Source organism: Nerophis ophidion, linkage group LG27 (assembly GCF_033978795.1).
Source record: "Nerophis ophidion isolate RoL-2023_Sa linkage group LG27, RoL_Noph_v1.0, whole genome shotgun sequence".
NCBI lineage: Eukaryota > Metazoa > Chordata > Actinopteri > Syngnathiformes > Syngnathidae > Nerophis > Nerophis ophidion.
Genome location: NC_084637.1, coordinates 26394194 through 26415194, shown reverse-complemented (window position 1 = coordinate 26415194; position 21001 = coordinate 26394194). Strand labels below are relative to the sequence as shown.

Here is a 21001-nt window from a genome sequence, read left to right as displayed (position 1 = left end):
AAGGAGAAAACTGATGTTTTGTAGCGGGCGATATGTCGTGAACGTTGTCGCAACTTGTTTCTAAAGTCTTTACTTTGTGGATTGGGATGCTCCTCTATTTTTTTAACTGCAAACTGTATCAGTCTTCAAATAATACTAGCTAAAATGTTTTGTCATCTTATCGAACTGAAAGCAGGCTGTGAGGATTGTGTATTCGATGTGAGAGGTATCACTCTTTCTTTTTGTTGGCCAAACTGTTGTACTGAACCAAGAGAAGAACAAAGCTTGTTTATTAGACTTCATCTTCATGAGTCAAACTGCTTTGTGTTTTATTTTAATATCAAAAAGTAGACACAAGGGTCTTTTTTCAATGTCACAAAGGTATAACTTCAAAAAACATTCATGTGACACGTCTTTTTCTTATTGTTTTATTGTGTATAGTTAATTCCTATATGACATATTTCTTTTTAAAAATATACTTCCATATATATATATATATATATATAGTTGGAGCCCCTAGCCCAAAATAAAATAATGTTTGCCTTGGTGCCCTAAAATATAAGGCACCCCTTGCCTTGAGCTTAAAAAGTTAAAATTCGAGGCCTGTCATTTAATGGCTCTTTTAAATGTACGATGAGAGATGATTTGCAGTAGCGAGGCGTTTGTTTGGGAGCAATTCTTTTAATTGCCCACGCTCCATGTACGTCCGTTTACTGTACTGGCGAGTGGACTTGAAAATGAGTCATCGTCAACAAAAAAACATTGGAGTGTTCGAATTCACTTTTCTGGTTCCTTTTTCTGCAGTGGATACGAAAAGTATTTCAAACTACACACACTAGGAGGGGGGCTGGTAAAAATCAGTTCACATCGGAATCCTGAATTATATTTATTTATTATTATTAAAAATGCGTTCTTTAGGCCATCTTTGCGCTTCCTAGCTGCACGTCAGCAGCCAAGAGGAGATTTTGTAACTTATAATTTGTTTTGCAAAAGTTTCAGTAGAATTAAAAAGAATAATATATTGTGAAAATCACTTTGAAGAGAATCGTGTTGAATTGAAAACGGATTTTGAATCGAATCGCAGCCCCAGCAATTGTAAATCTATCGTGAGTTGTTGTAGTCACGTCCTTACTAGGTAGGGTAATACTATTTGGTATTCATCTTTGTACTATGTCCCAATTTTTATTTGTACTTTTTTAAATGTATTTTCCGTTTGTAAAAAAGAATTCAAAACGAGTGATGTCACTGTCGAAAAAAGCATGGGAATATAGCACCGACTTATGCAATGTTTACAATGAAAATACAACAGAACTAAAACATAGTAACTTTGTGAATAATTCCCACTAATAGAGTAATATTGGTGTACATTTAAATTGTTCTAATCTACATCTTATTGTGTAACTGCTACTAGTGATTGTTTTCTTGGGAAAAAAAATAAACTATAATAATGAGTCTATCTTTTGGACGTCTTTTTGAAAGGAACAGGATCTGCAAGGTCCGGCTCCTGTCAAAGAGCCGTAAATCCCATCTCTAAAACATGCTCAGAGCGATGCACAGAGTGAACCCCTCTTGTACCCTGTTTGAAAGCAAAAGACGAATAAAACAAACACACGCGGACATTTATAGATGACAGCGAAGTTATAGTTGGATTAATTGATTTACTGACTAACCACCCAGGCCTGACTGTAATATTATTGACAATTTGTAAGCTGCAGCACCCCCGCAACTCCGAAAGGGACAAGCGGTAGGAAATGGATGGATGTTTATTTATAATAATGAAATATTTAGAAAGCTATTCCGTCCAATATATCACAAAAAAATATAAAAGGGATTATTTTGGGGCAGAATTTGAATGTAGGGTTGTACGGTATATCGGTATTGGTATAGTACCGCGATACTAATGAATCATATTCGATATTCCACCGCGTCTAGAAAGTACCGGACCCCCACCCACCCGCCGTGGTCATGTCGTGTCATTGTTGATTTTTTACGAGCAGAGGAACAGCGCACAAACCCCGTTTCCATATGAGTTGGGAAATTGTGTTAGATGTAAATATAAACTGAATGCAATGATTTGCAAATCCTTTTCAACATATATTCAATTGAATGCACTACAAAGACAAGATATTTGATGTTCAAACTCATAAACTTTATTTTTTTTTGCAAACAATAATTAACTTAGAATTTCATGGCTGCAACACTTGCCGATGTAGTTGGGAAAGGGCATGTTCACCACTGTGTTACATCACCTTTTCTTTTAACAACACTCAATAAACGTTTGGGAACTGAGGAAACTAATTGTTGAAGCTTTGAAAGTGGAATTCTTTCACATTCTTATTTTATGTAGAGCTTGAGTAGTTCAACAGTTCGGGGTCTCCGCTGTTGTATTTTACGCTTCATAATGCGCCACTTATTTTCGATGGGAGACCGGTCTGAACTGCAGGCGGGCCAGGAAAGTACCCGCAGTCTTTTACTACGAAGCCACGCTGTTGTAGCACATGGCTTGGCATTGTCTTGCTGAAATAAGCAAGGGCGTCCATGATAACGTTGGTTGGATGACAACATATGTTGCTCCAAAACCTGTATGTACCGTTCAGCATTAATGGTGCCTTCACAGATGTGTAAGTTACCCATGCCTTGGGCACTAACACACCCCCATACCATCACAGATGCTGGCTTTTGAACATTGCGCCTATAGCAATCCGAATGGTTATTTTCCTCTTTGTTCTGGAGGACACCACGTCCTCTGTTTCCAAATATAATTTGAAATGTGGACTCTTCACACCACAGAACACCTTTCTACTTTGCATCAGTCCATCTTAGATGAGCTCGGGCCCAGCCAAGCCGGCGGGGTTTCAGGGTATTGTTGATAAATGGGTTTGGCTTTGCATAGTAGAGCTTTAGCTTGCACTTACAGATGTAGCGATCAACTGTAGTTACTGACAGTGATTTTATGAAGTGTTCCTGAGCCCATGTGGTGATATCCTTTATACACTGATGTTCATTTTTGATGCCTGAGGGATCAAAAGTCCGTAATATCATCGCTTACGTGCAGTGATTTGTCCAGATTCTCTGAACTTTTTGATGCTTTTACGGACCGTAGACGGTAAAATCCCTAAATTCCTTGCAATAGCTCGTTGAGAAATGTTGTTCTAAAACTGTTCGACAATTTGCTTACAAAGTGGTGACCCTCACCCCATCCTTGTATGTGAATTACTTAGCATTTCATGGAAGCTGGTTTTATACCCAATCATTTCACCCACCTGTTCCCAATTAGCCTGCACACCTGTGGTATGTTCCACATAAGTGTTTGATGAGCATTCCTCAACTTCATCAGTATTTATTGCCACCTTTCCCAACTTCTTTGTCAAGTGTTGCTGGCATCAAATTCCAAAGTTAATGATTATTTGCAAAAAAAAAAGTTTATCATTTTGAACATTAAATATATTGTCTTTGTAGCATATTCAACTGAATATGGGTTGACAATGATTTGCAAATCATTGTATTCTGTTTATATTTACATCTAACACAATTTCCCAACTCATATGGAAACGGGGTTTTTACAAGCAGACACAGTGTGTAGACAGAAAAGGGAGAACGGACAAATTTTGGCTTTAAAACTAACAATAAACGTGAAGTTATAACACTGAAACGCCAACAGGAAGAGGCGATTTAAGACATGGCTAGCTAGCTAGCAGCTAAAGTCTAGCTGCAGTCGGCAGTGTTTTAGCTACTTCTAAATCACTAATCCTGGTCTCCATGGCGACAAATAAAGTAAGTTTCTTACATGTATCATCCCTGCAGGACGAGGAATAGCTAAACATGTTTCACTACACACCGTACCTCACCGGCGTCAGAATGTACACAAACGCCATTGGTGGATCTACACCTGACATCCACTGTAATGATACCAAGTACAGGAGCGTATTTAGAGAGATAGTACTTTATTGATTCCAAAGACATGCACCTGGGGATAGGTTGATTGGCAACACTAAATTGGCCCTAGTGTGTGAATGTGAGTGTGAATGTTGTTTGTCTATCTGTGTTGGCCCTGCGATGAGGTGGCGACTTGTCCAGGGTGTACCCCGCCTTCCGCCCGATTGTAGCTGAGATAGGCGCCAGCGCCCCCCGCAACCCCAAAAAAGGGAATAAGCGGTAGAAATTGGATGGATGGATGATTCCTTCAGCAGAGTTCCCTCAAGAAAATTACAACTTTTAAATTAATTTATTAATTAAATCAATTTAGTCGATACTGGGGCGGTATAGCTCGGTTGGTAGAGTGGCCGTGCCAACAACATGAGGGTTGCAGGTTCGATTCCCGCTTCAGCCATCCTAGTCACTGCCGTTGTGTCCTTGGGCAAGACACTTTACCCACCTGCTCCCAGTGCCACTCACACTGGTTTAAATGTAACTTAGATATTGGGTTTCACTATGTGAAGTGCTTTGAGTCACTTGAGAAAAGCGCTATATAAATATAATTCACTGCTATCATAACATTGATATTTTTTAGCATCGCAAAATCTTTTTTCCTTTTTTAAAAATTTATATTTTGTTTATAAACTCAAGAAAAATGTCCCTGTACACGTGAGGACTTTGAGTATGACCAATTTTGTGGGGCGGTATAGCTTGGTTGATAGAGTGGCCGTGCCAGCAACTTGAGGGTTCCAGGTTCAATCCCTGCTTCCGCCACTCTAATCACTGCCGTTGTGTCCTTGGGCAAGACACTTTACCCACCTGCTCCCAGTGCCCACCAACACTGGTTTAAATGTAATTTAGATATTGGCTTTCACTATGTAAAAGCACTTTGAGTCACTAGAGAAAAGCGCTATATAAATATAATCCACTTAATTCACACTAATTCACAATGTATGATTCTGTAACTACTTGGTATCGGATTGATACCTACATTTGTGGTATCATCCAAGACTAATGTATAGCATCCAAACAGAAGAATAAGTGATTATTACATTTTAACAAAAGTGGAGATAAAACATTTTAAAAGAGAACATAAGCAGATATTAACAGTAAATGAATAAGTAGATTAATAATTCATTTTATACAACTTGTCCTTAATAATTTTGACAAAATAATACAATGGAAAATGACACAATGTTACTACATACATCAGCGGACTAATCGGGAGCCTTTGTTTGTTTATTTACTACTAAAAGAGAAGTTTTCTTCTTTGTTCACTATTTTATTTAAGGACAAACTTGCAATAAGAAACATATGTTTAATGTAATGTAAGATTTGTTGTTAAAATAAAGCCAATAATGCATTTTTTTGTGGCGTCCTTTATTTAGAAAAGTATCAAAGTATTGAAATATGTTTTGCTACCAGTACCAATCGGGAGAACACTATTAAAGGGGAACATTATTACAATTTCAAAAGGGTTAAAAACAATAAAAATCATTTCCCAGTGGCTCGTTGTATTTTTTGAATTTTTTTTTTAAATTTTACCGGTCCCGGAATATCCCTCAATAAAGCTTTAAAGTGCCTTATTTTCGCTATCTTCGAAACCACTATCCATTTCCCTGTGACCTCATACAGTGCTGCCAAGGTAAACAAACAATGGGAATAGCACTGCAAGATATAGCCACATTAGCTCGGATTCAGACTCGGATTTCAGCGGCTTAAGCGATTCAACAGATTACGCAGGTATTGAAACAGATGGTTGGAGTATGAAAGTATTGAAGAAGAAACTGAAGCTATTGAGCGAATAGCTATTGACGCCATTCATAGCCATAGCATGGCCGAATAGCTGCGTTAGCATCGCCGGTAAAATGTGCGGACCAAACGATCAGGACTTTTGCATTTTGTGATAATGGAGCAACTTAAAATCCGTCGATTGGTAAGTGTTTTTTTCGCATTAAATGTGGGTGGAAGGAAACGTAATATAGTTGCAAATGCATCTGCAGGTTATTCATACATCTCTGTGCCATGTCTGCTTTAGCACCGCCGGTAAATAGCATGTTAGCATCGATTAGCTGGCAGTCACGCTGCGACCAAATATGTCTGATTAGCACATAAGTCAACATCAACAAAAGTCACCTTTGTGATTTGGTTGACTTTATCATTGCAAATGCATCTGCAGGTTATCCATACATCTCTGTGCCATGTCTGTCATCGCCGGTCAAATGTGGAGACACTACAGCACATTCAATGGGGGTCTGGCGGCAGACACTTTCACATCTTCGGTGCAACTTGAATCCCTCCCTGTTAGTGTTGTTACACCCTCCGACAACACACCGACGAGGCATGATGTCTCCAAGGTTCCAAAAAATAGTCAAAAAAACAGGAAATAACAGAGCTGAGAGCCGTGTGTGTAATGTGTAGAAAATGAAAATGGCGGCTGTATTACCTCGGTGACGTCACGTTCTGACGTCATTGCCACCAGAGCAATAAACAGAAATGTGTTTAATTCGCCAAAATTCACCCATTTAGAGTTCGGAAATCGGTTAAAAAAATATATGGTCTTTTTTCTGCACCATCAAGGTAAATATTGACGCTTACATAGGTCTGGTGATAATCTTCCCCTTTCATATGTTTTCCTTTCTTCAAGTCACTGTTTGGACACCATGTCCAAATGACTTGTATTGGATCCTAAGTAAACAATACCTAACTTACTTTCAACAAATCAAACCTTCGGCTGTTGTTCTCCACGAAAGTTAATTCTCCTTCCTTCACTGTCTTTATTGCAGGTTTTGAAATTACGATAGACCATCCGCACACAGATGTTGTGAGGTGTTCCCAGCTCGTAAGAGGTACTGCTCTTTTCTCACTTTCTAACTGAGTGATGATTGATTCCTGTAAGAGTCTAACCTTTTCTTAGTGCCCAGTCTCATTTTGAAACTCAAGTTTCTCATGGACAGCTGCATGAATTGTAACTGGGGGGGTTGAAAGGAAGCACGCTTTGTGCTAATGTACAGACATCGGGGGTGTCACGGCTTCCCCGCATTCAAAGCCTCTTTGGTAGTAACGGTGCTAAAAGTGCTCGGGCAATTGTATGTTTCAGCTTTTACTAATTCCTTTAAAATGCAATTGAAATGATTACATGAGGCTGTGGATGTGAAACCATGACACGCCCCAAAATAAGCATGATTGTGTTGTAGCAACTCATCAACTGCCTTCTAAAAACCACTTTCTCCTTCCTTTTACAGCAAGCAAGGATTTGGCACAGACTTCCTATTTCATGGCTACCAACAGGTTATTATCCTGTTCACATTATTGCACTGTTAATGGCACACTATAGAATGCCCCTTCATGTGTCCAACACTTTGTGCAGAAGCGGCAGGTAGGCTCTTGTGTACCGGAGAGCAGTGGTTCTCAACCTTTTTTTCAGTGATGTACCTCCTGTGAACATTTTTTTAATTCAAGTACCCCCTAATCAGAGCAAAGCATTTTTGGTTGAAAAAAACTGATAAGTCAAATACAGCACATTGTCATCAGATTCTGATTTATTCAATTGTATAACAGTGCAAAATATTGCTCATTTGTAGTGGTCTTTCTTAAACTATTTGGACAAAAAGATATAAAAATAACTAAAAACTTGTTGAAAAATACACAAGTGATTGAATTATAAATAAAGATTTCTACACATTGAAGTAATCATCAACTTAAAGTGCCCCCCTTGGGGATTGCAGTATAGATCCATCTGGATTCATGAACTTAATTCTAAACATTTCTTCACAAAAAAAAGGAATCTTTAACATCAATATTTATGGAACATGTCCACAAAAAAATCAAGCTGTCAACACTGAATATTGCATTGTTGCATTTCTTTTCACAGTTTGTGAACTTACATTCATATTGTGTGGAAGTATTATTCAATGAATATATTTATAAAGGATTTTTGAATTGTTGCTATTTTTAGAATATTTAAAAAAAATCTCACGTACCCCTTGGCATACCTTCAAGTATCCCCATTTGAGAACCACTGCCGTAAAACTTTGGCACAGAGGGGTTGGACGCACAGCATGGGATGTAGTGGTGCCCTTTACCTCTCACGGTTGTTTGGTAGCGAGTGCATAGCTCTAAAACACTCAGATGGTAGCCTGAGTAGAACATTTCCTGGAAGTGTTGAAATAGATGCAGCCCAGTTCTTTTTTTTTTATTGGGCCACTTTCACCCCAAGTGAGAGAGCTTTCCCCCGCCAAACTCCACTGCAATCTGATTGTGGCTTTTTCGCAGTTCATTCTCAGTTATTGTGTTATTATGAGGAGACACACTAACATTTTATGGTGCACACTGAGGCTGGAAACTGTATCGTGATGTAAACGTTTTAGATCGGTCGATATTGATACGCGTTCAGAAGTAAAAATCTATTAAATACAAGCGTTTTTATTGAAAACGCAACTTTACTCTGATTATAACCCAGCAGCTAAAGGAAATGTCAACACAAGCATGGAAAAAAAAACTCAGTCCCTGTAAACAAAATAGTAAAATCACATTGAACAAGCTCCTAAAATGAAGAAGCAAAAATAAGGAATATTTAAGAAATGCTTAAAAGTGTAATATAATAGTGCAAAGTGTGAATATTAGGGGTGTAACGGTACATAAAAATTTTGGTTCGGTACGTACCTCGGTTTCGAGGTCACGGTTCAGTTCATTTTCGTTACAGTAAGAAAACAACAATATATAGATTTTTTGGTTATATATTTACTAAACTTGCAAAATCTTCCACCAAAAATATTTTTCTCAGTGGAATATTTGATAGGAAGTTATGGGAACCTTGGATAGGTCAATAATTCATAATAACATTGATCCATTGCCTTCCTCCTCTCCAAGGTTCTCATAGTCATCATTGTCACCGGCGTCCCACTGGGTGTGAGTTTTCCTTGCCCTTATGTGGGCCTACCGAGGATGTCGTAGTGGTTTGTGTTGTGGTTTGTGCAGCCCTTTGAGACACTAGTGATTTAGGGCTATATAAGTAAACATTGATTGATTGATTGATTGATTTTGATTAAATATTATAGAATATAAAAGTACTTTTTTGATCCCTGGGGAAAATTCCGCACAACAGTTTGCTCACAATAGACAAGATGAATAATAAATAATATAATATATATAATATATAAATAATATTAATATAAATATATCCTACATATACTGTACATATGTTTGTTTTGAGCAATGACAGTTTGAAAGAAAAAAAACAGCTTTGTTTTATTAGTCAACATTGAAAGTTTTTCTAAATTACATTTAACCTTTAAGCTTTTTTATTTCACTTTTGTTATGTTTTTGTTTATTTTAATAGTATTTTTAGAATGTGCCGTGGGCCTTTAAAACATTAGCTGTGGGCTGCAAATGGCCCCCGGGGCACACTTTTGACACAAAAATTTAAATCTGATAAATCTATGCATAAAAAGCAGACGCATGCGCTCTCTCTCTCTCTCTCCCTCCCTCCCTCACGAATGCTGCTGCGCGCGCAATTTGTTTTGTTTTTAACCTTCTTAACACTGAACGTTAGGGGTGTAACGGTACACAAAAATTTCGTTTTCGGTTCAGTAAGAAAACAACAAAATATACATTTTTGGGTTATTTATTTACCAAATCTGTAAACAATGGCTTTATCCTTTTAACATTGGGAACACTATTATAATTCTGCCCATGTTAATCCACATTAAACTGCCTCAAGTTGATGCTTTGATTAAACAAAATGACAAAACCTTTCTTCTACATATAAAAAGTGCAACATTAAACAGTTTCAAGTCAACTCATCATGCTTAATTTATTACAGCATTTGGGAAGCCTGTAGTTGACTTTTATTATGTAAATGTTATATTTTTGTCAACATGTGATAGCAGGGACCCTGCCATTCAAAACTAGGCTGCTACATTACTAATGATTAATGTAACTATAGCTGAAAAAATAGTACAACAGCAATAGGAGAGACTATTCATCCCAGAAATCTATGGAGTTCATGTTAGTTCATGTGAAATAACAGACAGACAGGGCTTTGCTGCCCCTAACACACGCAAACGCACACACACACGCATGCACACACACACCGCAAAATGAGCTAACGTTACGCTAAAAGCTAATTAGCCTTCACCTCAAGCCAGAACTGCGAGCGAGCTGAGCTGCAGTTTAAGTTTCTAGAAGGTCATAATGATGTTAGTAGTAGTTGTGACTGGGATGTGTTTTTTAATAATTTGGGGAGAGTACAATGTCTGCTGCTAAACACATATCTGCTTGACGCTGAAGCATTGACAACATGCGTTCTGAATACCCACTGCTGATTGGCTGTTACATCGCTCTGAATACGCACTGCTGATTGGCTTTGTATGTAACCAATCAGATGGTTGTGTGGGCGGGACAATGCTGGGTGCTCAGACAGAGGCAGAAAGCATAGCAGCTTGTTAAGACTTTAGCTTACAAACTCGTTCGATACACCGCCAAACCGGACCGAAACCCCTGTACCGAAACGGTTCAATACAAATACACGTACCGTTACACCCCTACTGAACGTACATTGAAAATACACGCAACCATAACTCGAGGTGCCGGACATTTGGAGCGTTTGGGGGGATCTGCGGGGGTTTGGGGGTTGGGGGGTTTTGGGTCCAGTGAGGGGAGGACGTGTGGTCAGGACCTATGCTAGCATGCGACCGGGCTAGGTCATAGACTGACCATACCTCCTCTTTTCACCGGACATGTCCTCTTTTGCGGAGCTGTCAGGGCGGAGTTTCTTAAATGCCTCAAATGTCCGGCATTTTGAGTATTGTTTACACAACGTGCAGTACGCTACTTAATATTTCCGTGTGGAAACTCGTTCGGTACACCACCGCACCGAACCGGAAACCCCGTACCGAAACGGTTCGATAAAATACCCGTACCGTTACACCTAAAGGGAGAGCGCGGTTAAGGTGGTGTGGTACTAGCGGTCATGATGGGGACGAGTGCCTTGCATAATTTACAGACCACATTGGTCTGACTACGGTCCCTTTGGGAAAAAAAAACAACTGTCCAGGTGACTTTTCCTCTTTTATTCACAATTTCTTCATTTCTATGTTCTCTTCTCACTCCATGCAAAGAATCAACCACACGACAACAAGATGGTGCAGCCAAACTCCATACTGTTACCTGGTTGGTTGTTAGCGTGTCAATCCCACCGATTAGTGATCACTTCTTGCGTTGCTCGGCGAGTGCCTTTGTTCATGCAACCAATCTTGCTTTGCAACTTCTGCTCTCTTCCGATAAAGACAAGTATATACACCATATTTTTCGGAGTATAAGTCGCACCTGCCGAAAATGCATAATAAAGAAGGAAAAAAAAAAAAAAACATATATAAGTCGCACTGGAGTATTAGTCGCATTTTTGGGGGAAATTTGAAAGGCAATTTAAAATAAATAAAGAATAGTGAACAACAGGCTGAATAAGTGTACGTTATATGACGCATAAATAACCAACTGAGAAGGTGCCTGGTATGTTAACGTAACATATTATGGTAAGAGTCATTCAAATAACTATAACATATAGAACATGCTATATGTTTACCAAACAATCTGTCACTCCTAATTGCTAAATCCCATGAAATCTTCAACGTCTAGTCTCTTACGTGAACGAGCTAAATAATATTATTTGATATTTTACGGTAATGTGTTAATAATTTCACACACAAGTCGCACCGCCTTGCCAAACTATGAAAAAAACTACGACTTATAGTCCGAAAAATTGGGTACTAAATGTTTTATCAAACACATTTTTTATTGCTATCAATTACGTGTGTATCGCGACATATATTTATATTGTTTAATCACCCAGCCCTCGTGCACACATAAGTCTCTTAAATTGAACAGGTTTCCAAGGTCTACTAATATCTTTAGTATTTAGTCAGTAAGGGTTGCGTTCTGAGGGTGTCCCAATCCCATATCGATATTGGATATCGGTTCGATATCAGCACAAAACAGGTATCGGATTATATCGGCTTGCATTTAAAATCACTTGACAAGCAGTCCTGTGGTGTTTACTTGTGCTAAGCTGGATAGCCAGTTAACATTTAAATGTCCTCCAATAAACACACAAGTTTCAACGTTCTTGTATTTTAGTCAAGTCATTTTACAAAAGCTAAACATGGTAGGGTATAGGAGCTAGCAGCTACACAACAGCTAAGCACAGAAGCTAGAAATAGGGAAGAATTGTCCTTAATTGAACAATATTGCAGTCTAAAACATGGCATTTGTCAATGTAAACAAGTATCAAATAACTCTAGTTACATATTACTTACACATACAAAGTCTCCAAAGCAGAAACCTATTAAAAAGTACCCAGTAACTTAAATGATGTGTTGTTGAATTACTGTGGCACCAAAAACAAATTACCACTCCACTTCAACTTAAAGACAGCACAAGTCCATTCCAGACAGTTAATAATAAATAGGTTAGTGTCATTGTTCTGTTTGACTCATTTCACCAGTGTGTGTGTGTCTTTGTAAAACTCCAGCTAGTACTTGGTGATAACCACCACCTTGCAGCATTGCAGCAGCATCTCACAAAGCAACGGTGCTGAAGAATTGAGGTGTATACAGGATTGGGCTGTTTAAAGCTGCTCTACGTACTACATACTTTCGACCCAAAGAAACGGATTTACTTTGCAACTTTAACTACAATATCAAAAGTTACTTTAGATATGGTACTGATATTTGAGCCTTGAACATTGGCCGATATTGATATTTATCTGATACCAGCCAAAATCACAACACTTGTATTATTTTGAAAGACTTATGTACGTCTCGCTTGTGCGCTATTGCGTGCTCAGCCGTTGTGTAGCTTCTAGTATCCTATAGCACAGGCCTGGGCAAATATTTTGACTCAAGGGCCACATTTAGAGAAAAAAATGTGTCTGGGAGCCGGTATATCTCTTTTTAGGAATACTAATGCAAAACCTCACAATAATGACTGATTGAATGCTGAAAACGTTATGACAGACCGCCTTAAAAACCATAATGGAATTTTGCATTTTTCTATGAACGATAAAAGACTGAATATTGACAAAATAGGAACGTCACACCCCCTTTCAATCGACATATTTCACAATCAAGTGAAATGCAACAAACAGTGAAATATGAACGCGAAGGGTACAAAAAAACCCCACCTAGAATATGATATATGTGGTATATCACTAAGCTTTAGAACATTGTTGTGAAAATCTCCTTCCGCGTCTGTGGAAACGCTCCCCACCCACACTGCTTGGTGGCTCGTCTGAGCTGTTGTGACGTAGATGACCACAGTAACTAACTAGATGACCATAGTAACTAGTATATCATCCAAAAGTGCAGATTTCAAGCATTGAAATACTTTGTATAGCTGAAGACTTACTACGGTCATTATAAAACATCACTGCACATCATGATGGCAGGTACACTTTCCATCTTAAAGATCGAAGAAAAAAAAAAATATTACGGAATGTCCGGCGGGCCAGATTGAAAAGCTTAACGGGCCGCATGGGGCACCCGGGCCTTAATTTGCCCAGGTCTGCTATAACATGTTTACCTTTTGTAAATGACTTTACTAAAACAGAATAATTGGTGTGCTTATTAGAGGACATTCAGACGGCTGTCCAGCTTTGCACCAGTAAACACGCGGGTATGGGAGATTTTAGACGCAAATCCGATACTGGGACCGATACCAATATCGTATCGGGACACCCCTAGTTAAACGGTTTGCTTTTACTTTTATCGTAGTTGCATTAAAAAGATTTAGTGCGGGTCACACTATCGACTCTGTGTACCTACTGGAGTCCCAGGAAGTCCAGCTTGCAGTAGAGTTTGGTAGGACGGAGGCAGTAATGATCCCTTAAAGGGCTTCTGCATTTGTGTTTCATCTTCACGTTCCACCTATTAGCGGGCCAACCAATGCCACAGTAAATGAAGAGGCTGAGAAAAAGCCCATTTTTATGTGGAAGTTCCTCCCCGCTTTGTTTTGAAGTGTAAATTACTCACAGAGCACAATGTCATTCTCGTAATTAGTGTACCAGCCAAGTGAGGTGAGGGCTTGTGCACATGATGAAGAATTGTGTTTCCACCAAACAGTCCAGTTCACTTCCGTGCGCGTTGAAGTTCTGAAAGGTCCCACCCGAGAGGTATCCCGGACAAGCCCCCATTAAATATGTTAACGACCTGAACATTTTAGGAAGGACACAGAAGACGACGAGTCCAAGTTTACAGATTTTATTTCTACACTGAAAATGGTTTTGGTTACTCATTTTTCTCTACATGAACCCGCAAAAACCTTCCCGTGTCCCAACGTCACAAAAGAAAAGACCTTGTAAGCCGGCCGAAAGGAACAGAAGACATTATACCAGAGGTGTCCAAACTTTGTCACCTGGGGGCTGCACACTGAAAAATTAAAGCTCGCGGGGGGCGTTTTAATACTTAACATTTTTCAGACCAATACAATGTATATTTAACTTTTAGGGCTCCCTTCAAGTTTGGTTTTGGGTACCCGGAAAGGTCTCTGTCATAAAAATGTTAAAAATAAGTCATACATTATTATTATTCATTCAACACTTTAAATCTCTAGATCAACTTCAGGTCTATCTGTCGACATAATCTTTGAAAAAAAATGTTTGCCCTTATCAAAACCCAAAAAATTCAATATTTTTCCCCCAAAACCTTTCAAAGTGCAATATTTGATGTGAAGTAATTGCAGGTCATTTATAATTTTTGAGTCCAACACTTATAAGTGTTAAAAATAAGTCATACACTTACGTCCCTATGTCAACTTCGTATCTATCTGGTGATTATTTTTTTTTTAATTATTTGTTTTGTCTGATTTATGCTCTCCTTTGAAGAAAATGGTTTTGTATTGCGATATCAAAATAAGCAATATTTTCCCCCCAATATTTCAAAGTGGACTTTTTGATGTAAAGCAGTTGGAGCCTTGAATAGGTCAATAAACATAACATTGATTTGAACTCATTATGATTTTTTTGAGCAATGACAATTTTGGGGGGAAAAATCCCAGTAAAACTCTTTGGGATCCTGAAGGGCCCCACACCCAAAAGTGTTTAAAATAAGTCTAACATTGTTTTTAATGCTTAAGTCTCTAGATCAACTTCATATCTTTCCAGTGAATATATTATATCATATTTTTTGTTTGTTTTATGTGCTTTTTGTTGAAGAAAAAGGTGTTGTATTGCAAACACAAAATATGGAATACATATTTCAAAATGACATCATTGATGTGAAGTAATTTTATCTTTACATTTGACCTGTTTGCTCTTTTTTCCACTTTTTAATGTTATTTTCTTTAAATAGTATTTTTACAATTGGCCGCAGGCCCTTAAGAAATTGGCTCCGTGCCATTGTTTACTACACTACAACTACAGAGGAAGCTAATCGCTAGTCAACAATGAAAACACTGCCCTCTTGCGTTTTGGAAGAGAACTGCGAGTCACGCGGAAGACGCCGTCAGATAGGACGAAAGCTACGTAAGCCTACAATTCAGCCTTTACAATCAAAATCCATAAACTTAAATCCCTAATCAAAAGTAATAAGCAAACACAACGTTGTGGTACGGACATTATGCAAGCAGCTAGGTATTAACGCTAATCGGTATTGATGATAACCGCAGTAAAACCCCCGACCGTTAATATTACCGTTTTAAATTTAAAGATTAACAACAGTGATCGATAAATATAACTTATTTTCCCATGAAAAAACTTTTTGATTGATTGATTGATTGAAACTTTTATTAGTAGATTGCACAGTACAGTACATATTCCGTACAATTGACCCCTAAAAAACTTATTCGGGTGTTACCGAATTAGTTTTTCAACTTGTTTAAGTCGGGGTCCACGTTAATAAATTCATGGTAACAATCTTCCACTCCTTTTTTGTTTCATTTTGTCCACCAAAAGTTTTATGCTGTGCGTGAATGCATTAAAATACAGTAGCGTAGTAAGCCCAAGTATTTACTAAAAACAAGGCAGAGGTTTTGTTTACCAAGTGTATTCAGTGTATATATATATATATGGTAAACGACATCCCCTAGCCAGGGGTCGACAACCCAAAATGTTAAAAGAGCCATATTGCACCAAAAATACAAAAACAAATATGTCTGGAGCCGCAAAAAAATAAAAGCCATATTACATACAGATAGTGTGTCATGAGATATACATTGAATTAAGAGGACTTAAAGGAAACTAAATGAGCTCAAATATAGCTACAAATGAGGCATCGTAAATGCAATATGTACATACAGCTAGCCTAAATAGCATGTTAGCATCGATTAGCTTGCAGTCATGCAGTGACCAAATATGTCTGATTAGCACTCTCCACATTAAGTCAATAACATCAACAAAACTCACCTTTGTGCATTCATGCACAACGTTATAAGTTTGGTGGACAAAATGAGACGGAAAAAGAAGTGGCATAAATCACGCCTGAGTAAGTCGGAGAAAGTTATGCATGTAAACAAACTAGGGAGAGTTCAATGACCGCCAAAATTAGTAGGACAAAACGTCGCTCGCCAAATACTCGAATCAGTGAAGCATGTTTAATATAAACAGTGTGCTTTATAACAATTAGAGAGGTTTGTGTCATGTTTGTCCTCCTACAGAAACCAAATTAAAACAAACATTTTTTTCCCCCTCATCATTTCCATTTTTCATATATTTTTGAAAAAGCTCCAGAGAGCCACTAGGGCGGCGCCAAAGAGCCCTGCCCTAAGCTAAACTTACATGAACACATCACTGTCTGGGCTACTAAGATATTCAATTGTGCACATTGAACCTTCTTTAATCGGAGACGTTGTTTTTTTTACGGTGCGTTCAAGGACCGCCTGACAGAGTGGGGTGCCACAATGCCCGCCAGAAGTAACAATAATGACAGATTTTATTTTTTTGGGGCACTTTTTACGTATAGACTTCTTAAAGTGCTCTAGTACAAATCAATAGTTCAAACAATAAAAGCTTAGCCTTTAAAACAAGTACAGTACTACAACTAAAACACAATCGGTGAGGCATAAGAAACACAAAACATGCAAAAGAGTTTTCTAACTATGGATTTTGATTATTTACATTTTCTTGAAAATTTCACTTTTTGAGCATATTCAACAATAACGGTGATCACTTTGGTCACGACAACTGTAACATGACGTTTTCATATTGTTACTGCCCTACTCGCACCCAACAAGAAACAGCTGTGGGGCCCAGATGTGCGAGCCGAAGTGAGACGCCGCCACATATTTATTAGCGCCGGTAGAGGGCGGGGCCAACCTCAGCTGCTTCCTGCAATCCTAAAAACCAAATCAAAGCAACCTTACTGAACGTGTGCTGGACTGAAGTGTGCTGCTTGGTGGAAACGTAGCGTCACTCTTAATGATTTAGAACAGTGGTTCTCAAACTTCCCCGGGAAACACCTACCAACATATTGACCAACATTAAAATGCAGCAGCGTAGTAGGCATAAGTATTCACTAAAAACAAGGCAGATTGTTTATTGAATGTTCTGGATCACCGTAACAATGATACTTGCACCAGTGGTACGCGTACCCCCGTTTGAGAATCACTGATTTAGGTTGTTTGTGTTGAATGTGTCGAGCTGACATTCATCCGTGTTTCCCCCCCGCCAGTTTGCACCTCACCACGTTCTGCCTGCAGTACCGGCCCACGGTGGTCGCCTGCGTCTGTATCCACCTGGCGTGCAAGTGGTCCAACTGGGAGATCCCGGTGTCGACCGACAGCAAGCACTGGTGGGAGTACGTGGACCGCACAGTGACGCTGCAGCTGCTGGACGGTAACCGCCTCGACTCCGCCGCGCCGAGAGCGCCCGGATTAACGCCGCTGCCGTTTTTTTTGTTTGCAGAGCTCACGCACGAATTCCTTCAGATCCTGGAGAAAACGCCCAGCAGGCTGAAGAGGATACGAAACTGGAGGGTAGGCGGATGGCGCGTCTCGCTCCTCGCTCGCCGCCTCATGTCCAGTTGTTTGCTTTCAGGCTATTCAAGCTGCTAAAAAGCCAAAGACGGAGGGTCCGGCTGTGGACGGCGCCTTCCAGGGGACTTCCTTAGACGGCCTTCCCGGCGTCGCCGGCTCCTTCTTCCCTTCCACGTCGTCGTCAGACTCGACGGACATGTCCTCCCTCGGCGCCTACACGTCCTACCAGCCGCTGGGCGACCCTTTCTCTCAGCCGGCGCATTCGGACTTCACCGTGCTGAAACACGAACACAAAGCTGCTAGCAAAACCCTGGCTGTGAACGCCGCCCCTTTCCCGCGGCCGCAGAAAGTCTTGACTCTGGAAAAGTACCGAGAGAAACACGCGGCGGAGCTGGCTCTGCAAAACGGCGGCAAGGAGGAGGCCGGCTCGGACGTTTACGCGCCGCCGGCCGCCGCCACCACGTCGCACCACCACAAGAAGCGCTCTCAGGCGCTGGCGGGGAGCCAGTCGGGCGAGGGGCGGCGGGAGAAATCCAAAAAGAGTCGGGCGCCCGCGTCCTTCGCCGAGAACGGCTCGGCCACCAGCGAGGAACTCAAGATGAGAATCAAGGTTTCGTCGGAGCGCCACGGCGGCGCCGATCAGGGCAAAGACAAGCACAAGGAGCACGCGGGCCACCGCCACTCCAAACACGGCCACTCCCACCCGTATTCTCTCAGCGCCAACTGCCGGATGGACGCCGCCTCCGTCTCCCTGCGAACCGCCAACAGCCACGGCGGCGACGGGAGCTCCGGCTCTTCCCGAAAGAGGCCTCACGCCGACGGCGGCCACCATCACCACTCGTCAAAGAGCAGCAGGAGCTCCAAGGCGGCCCTCGGCCCGCCTCACTACGCCGACGGCGGCCAGAGGACGATGGAGCACCGCGGCCATGACGGCACCAACGGCTTGTTGACGTCCAACGGCCAACACACGGACTATAAAGACACCTTCGACATGCTGGACTCGCTACTAAGTGCCCAAGGAATGAACTTGTAACCTCAGGCGCCACCGGATTACCCTTCGGAACGGACTTCTTCAAAAAAAAGATTTTATTTGTCTTAAGTTATGTGAACTCCGCATCGCCCACACTGCTGACATCACGCATCGAGCCGTGCGCGTCCAAGACACGGCTGGAAGGTGAAATGTTCCTTTAACCAACTTTAATGTGCATGTTTTAAGTCGTGAAAGGGAAGTGGCGTAGCTACTAGTACTTGCAGCCATAACCACAGTTTACAGTTAATTTATGTCTTTCTTTTTCTTTTTGTGTTCCGCTGAATATCTCAGGTCTTGAAGTTTTTTAATATAAGAGAGAAACTTTGGGTTCGGCGCCTGCTTCTGTGGAGAACTGACGCCTCGTCCAATCGACACCAGAACTTTGGTACCTCCCAGGGGACCAGTCTGCTTTTTCGTTTTTTGTTTTATTCGGTCCCTTACAATCAACCCCCGGGCCCCTAAAAAAAAAGAAAACGCAGTTCCTGAGCGCCACGCGCAGACCCAACTCAGCTCCGCTATTGAAGTTTACGTGACATCTGTGAAAAAAGTGCATTTCTGATTCATCGACTTAAATTGCCAGAGGCCTTTTGATTGTACCGAGTCGCTCCCGATGCACGTAGTTGTCCGAAAATACCGACGTCTGATTCAAGATGGTGTACATAGGACTGCAGTTGACTTTTACGGTTCACGCTCGAAGCCTTCGATGTCTCTTGAAATTTAAAGCCGACTGTTGATGAACTTATCTTCAATTTGTGTATTGGGAACCCAAATAAAAGTGAAAAGGTGATTTGTTTTGGTCATGGTTGCCTTTGTTTTGGTGCTTCGGTGGAAGCACCAAAACCTTGTAGAACCTTGTAGAAGGTTCCACCCACTCTGGGTTTAAACCTGAAGTGATTCACCCTGAGATGGTCCTGGATCCTTCTTCTCTCAGATCATTTTATTTCAAGGCTGTCTAATCCATGGGGGTTAACCCTAACCCTAACCCTGAATGTGATGACTGTTAGAGGTCCCCGGGGATCCGAAAGGCATAAAAATATTTACAAGGTTTTTTTGGTTTTTTTTACTTTCAACTCTTAAAGGCCGACTGAAACCCACTACTACCGACCACGCAGTCTGATAGTTTACGTATTAATGATGAAATCTTAACATTGCAACACATGCCAATACGTTACTAAAGTGCAATTTTAAATTTCGCGCTAAGTATCCTGTTGAAAACGTCGGTATGATGACGCGTGACGTCACGGATTGTAGCGGACATTTTGTTCCAGCCCGATCCCAGCTATAAGTCGTCTGCTTTAATCGCATAATTCCACAGTATTCTGGACATCTGGGTTGCTGAATCTTTTGCAATTTGTTCAATTAATAATGGAGACGTCAAAGAAGAAAGATGTAGGTTGGAAGCAACACAAACACAGCCGGTGTTTCCTTGTGTACATTCCCGAAGGTGAAGCTTTACTATGGAACAGAGCAGTCAAGCAAACATGGTTCTCTACCACATGTCAACCGGCAGGTTTCGGTGAGAAAATTGTGGTAATAAGTCGGCTCTTACCATAGACATGAGTGGAGCTTGCGTCGTTCCTCGTGCACCTGTCAAAAGAGGCAGCTGCGGACTCGCTTGCATCCTCCGACCAGCCACACCCGAACGTGGGATGCTTCCTCCGTGGAGGAGGGGGGAGGGGGGGGGAAAGCTCAGCCTGGCCCGACCGGCTGCCTTCGCTTCGCCTCGTCGAGAAACGTGGCTTCCCTCAGAGACACTGGCGGTCACCACAGCCATGGCCACACTCCTCCGACTTTCTGGTACGACTATATAATCTCACTAAAACAGTAGTAACACAATAAGCAGATAAGGGATTTTCCAGAATTAACCTAGTAAATGTGTCTAATAACATCCGAATCGCTCCCACCGCCCTTTTTTTTCCCCTAGTCCTTCACTCTCCCTATCCTCATCCACAAATCTTTCATCCTCGCTCAAATTAATGGGGAAATTGTCGCTTTTTCGGTCTGAATCGCTCTCGCTGCTGGTGGCCATGATTATAAACAATGTTCAGATGTGAGGAGCTCTACAACCCGTGACGTCACGCGCACATCGTCTGCTACTTCCGGTACAGGCAA

General features: G+C 40.8%; 1 protein-coding gene across 3 annotated transcripts in view; it reads left to right on the top strand.

The window, feature by feature from the left end:
* ccnt2b (cyclin T2b) overlaps positions 1–19676 on the top strand; it is a 40615-nt gene extending 20939 nt beyond the window's left edge. For 2 of the 3 annotated variants that reach the window (XM_061889899.1, XM_061889900.1), the window contains 5 exons: positions 6681–6743; positions 7140–7185; positions 17556–17719; positions 17789–17859; positions 17921–19676. In XM_061889899.1, the coding sequence (XP_061745883.1) occupies positions 6681–6743; positions 7140–7185; positions 17556–17719; positions 17789–17859; positions 17921–18892 (1316 nt within the window). In that variant the 3' untranslated portion in view covers positions 18893–19676. Of the gene's footprint in view, positions 1–6680; positions 6744–7139; positions 7274–17555; positions 17720–17788; positions 17860–17920 lie in introns of those variants that run through there. The other variant, XM_061889901.1, reaches the window with a different exon arrangement.
* The last annotated feature ends 1325 nt before the right edge of the window (positions 19677–21001 follow it).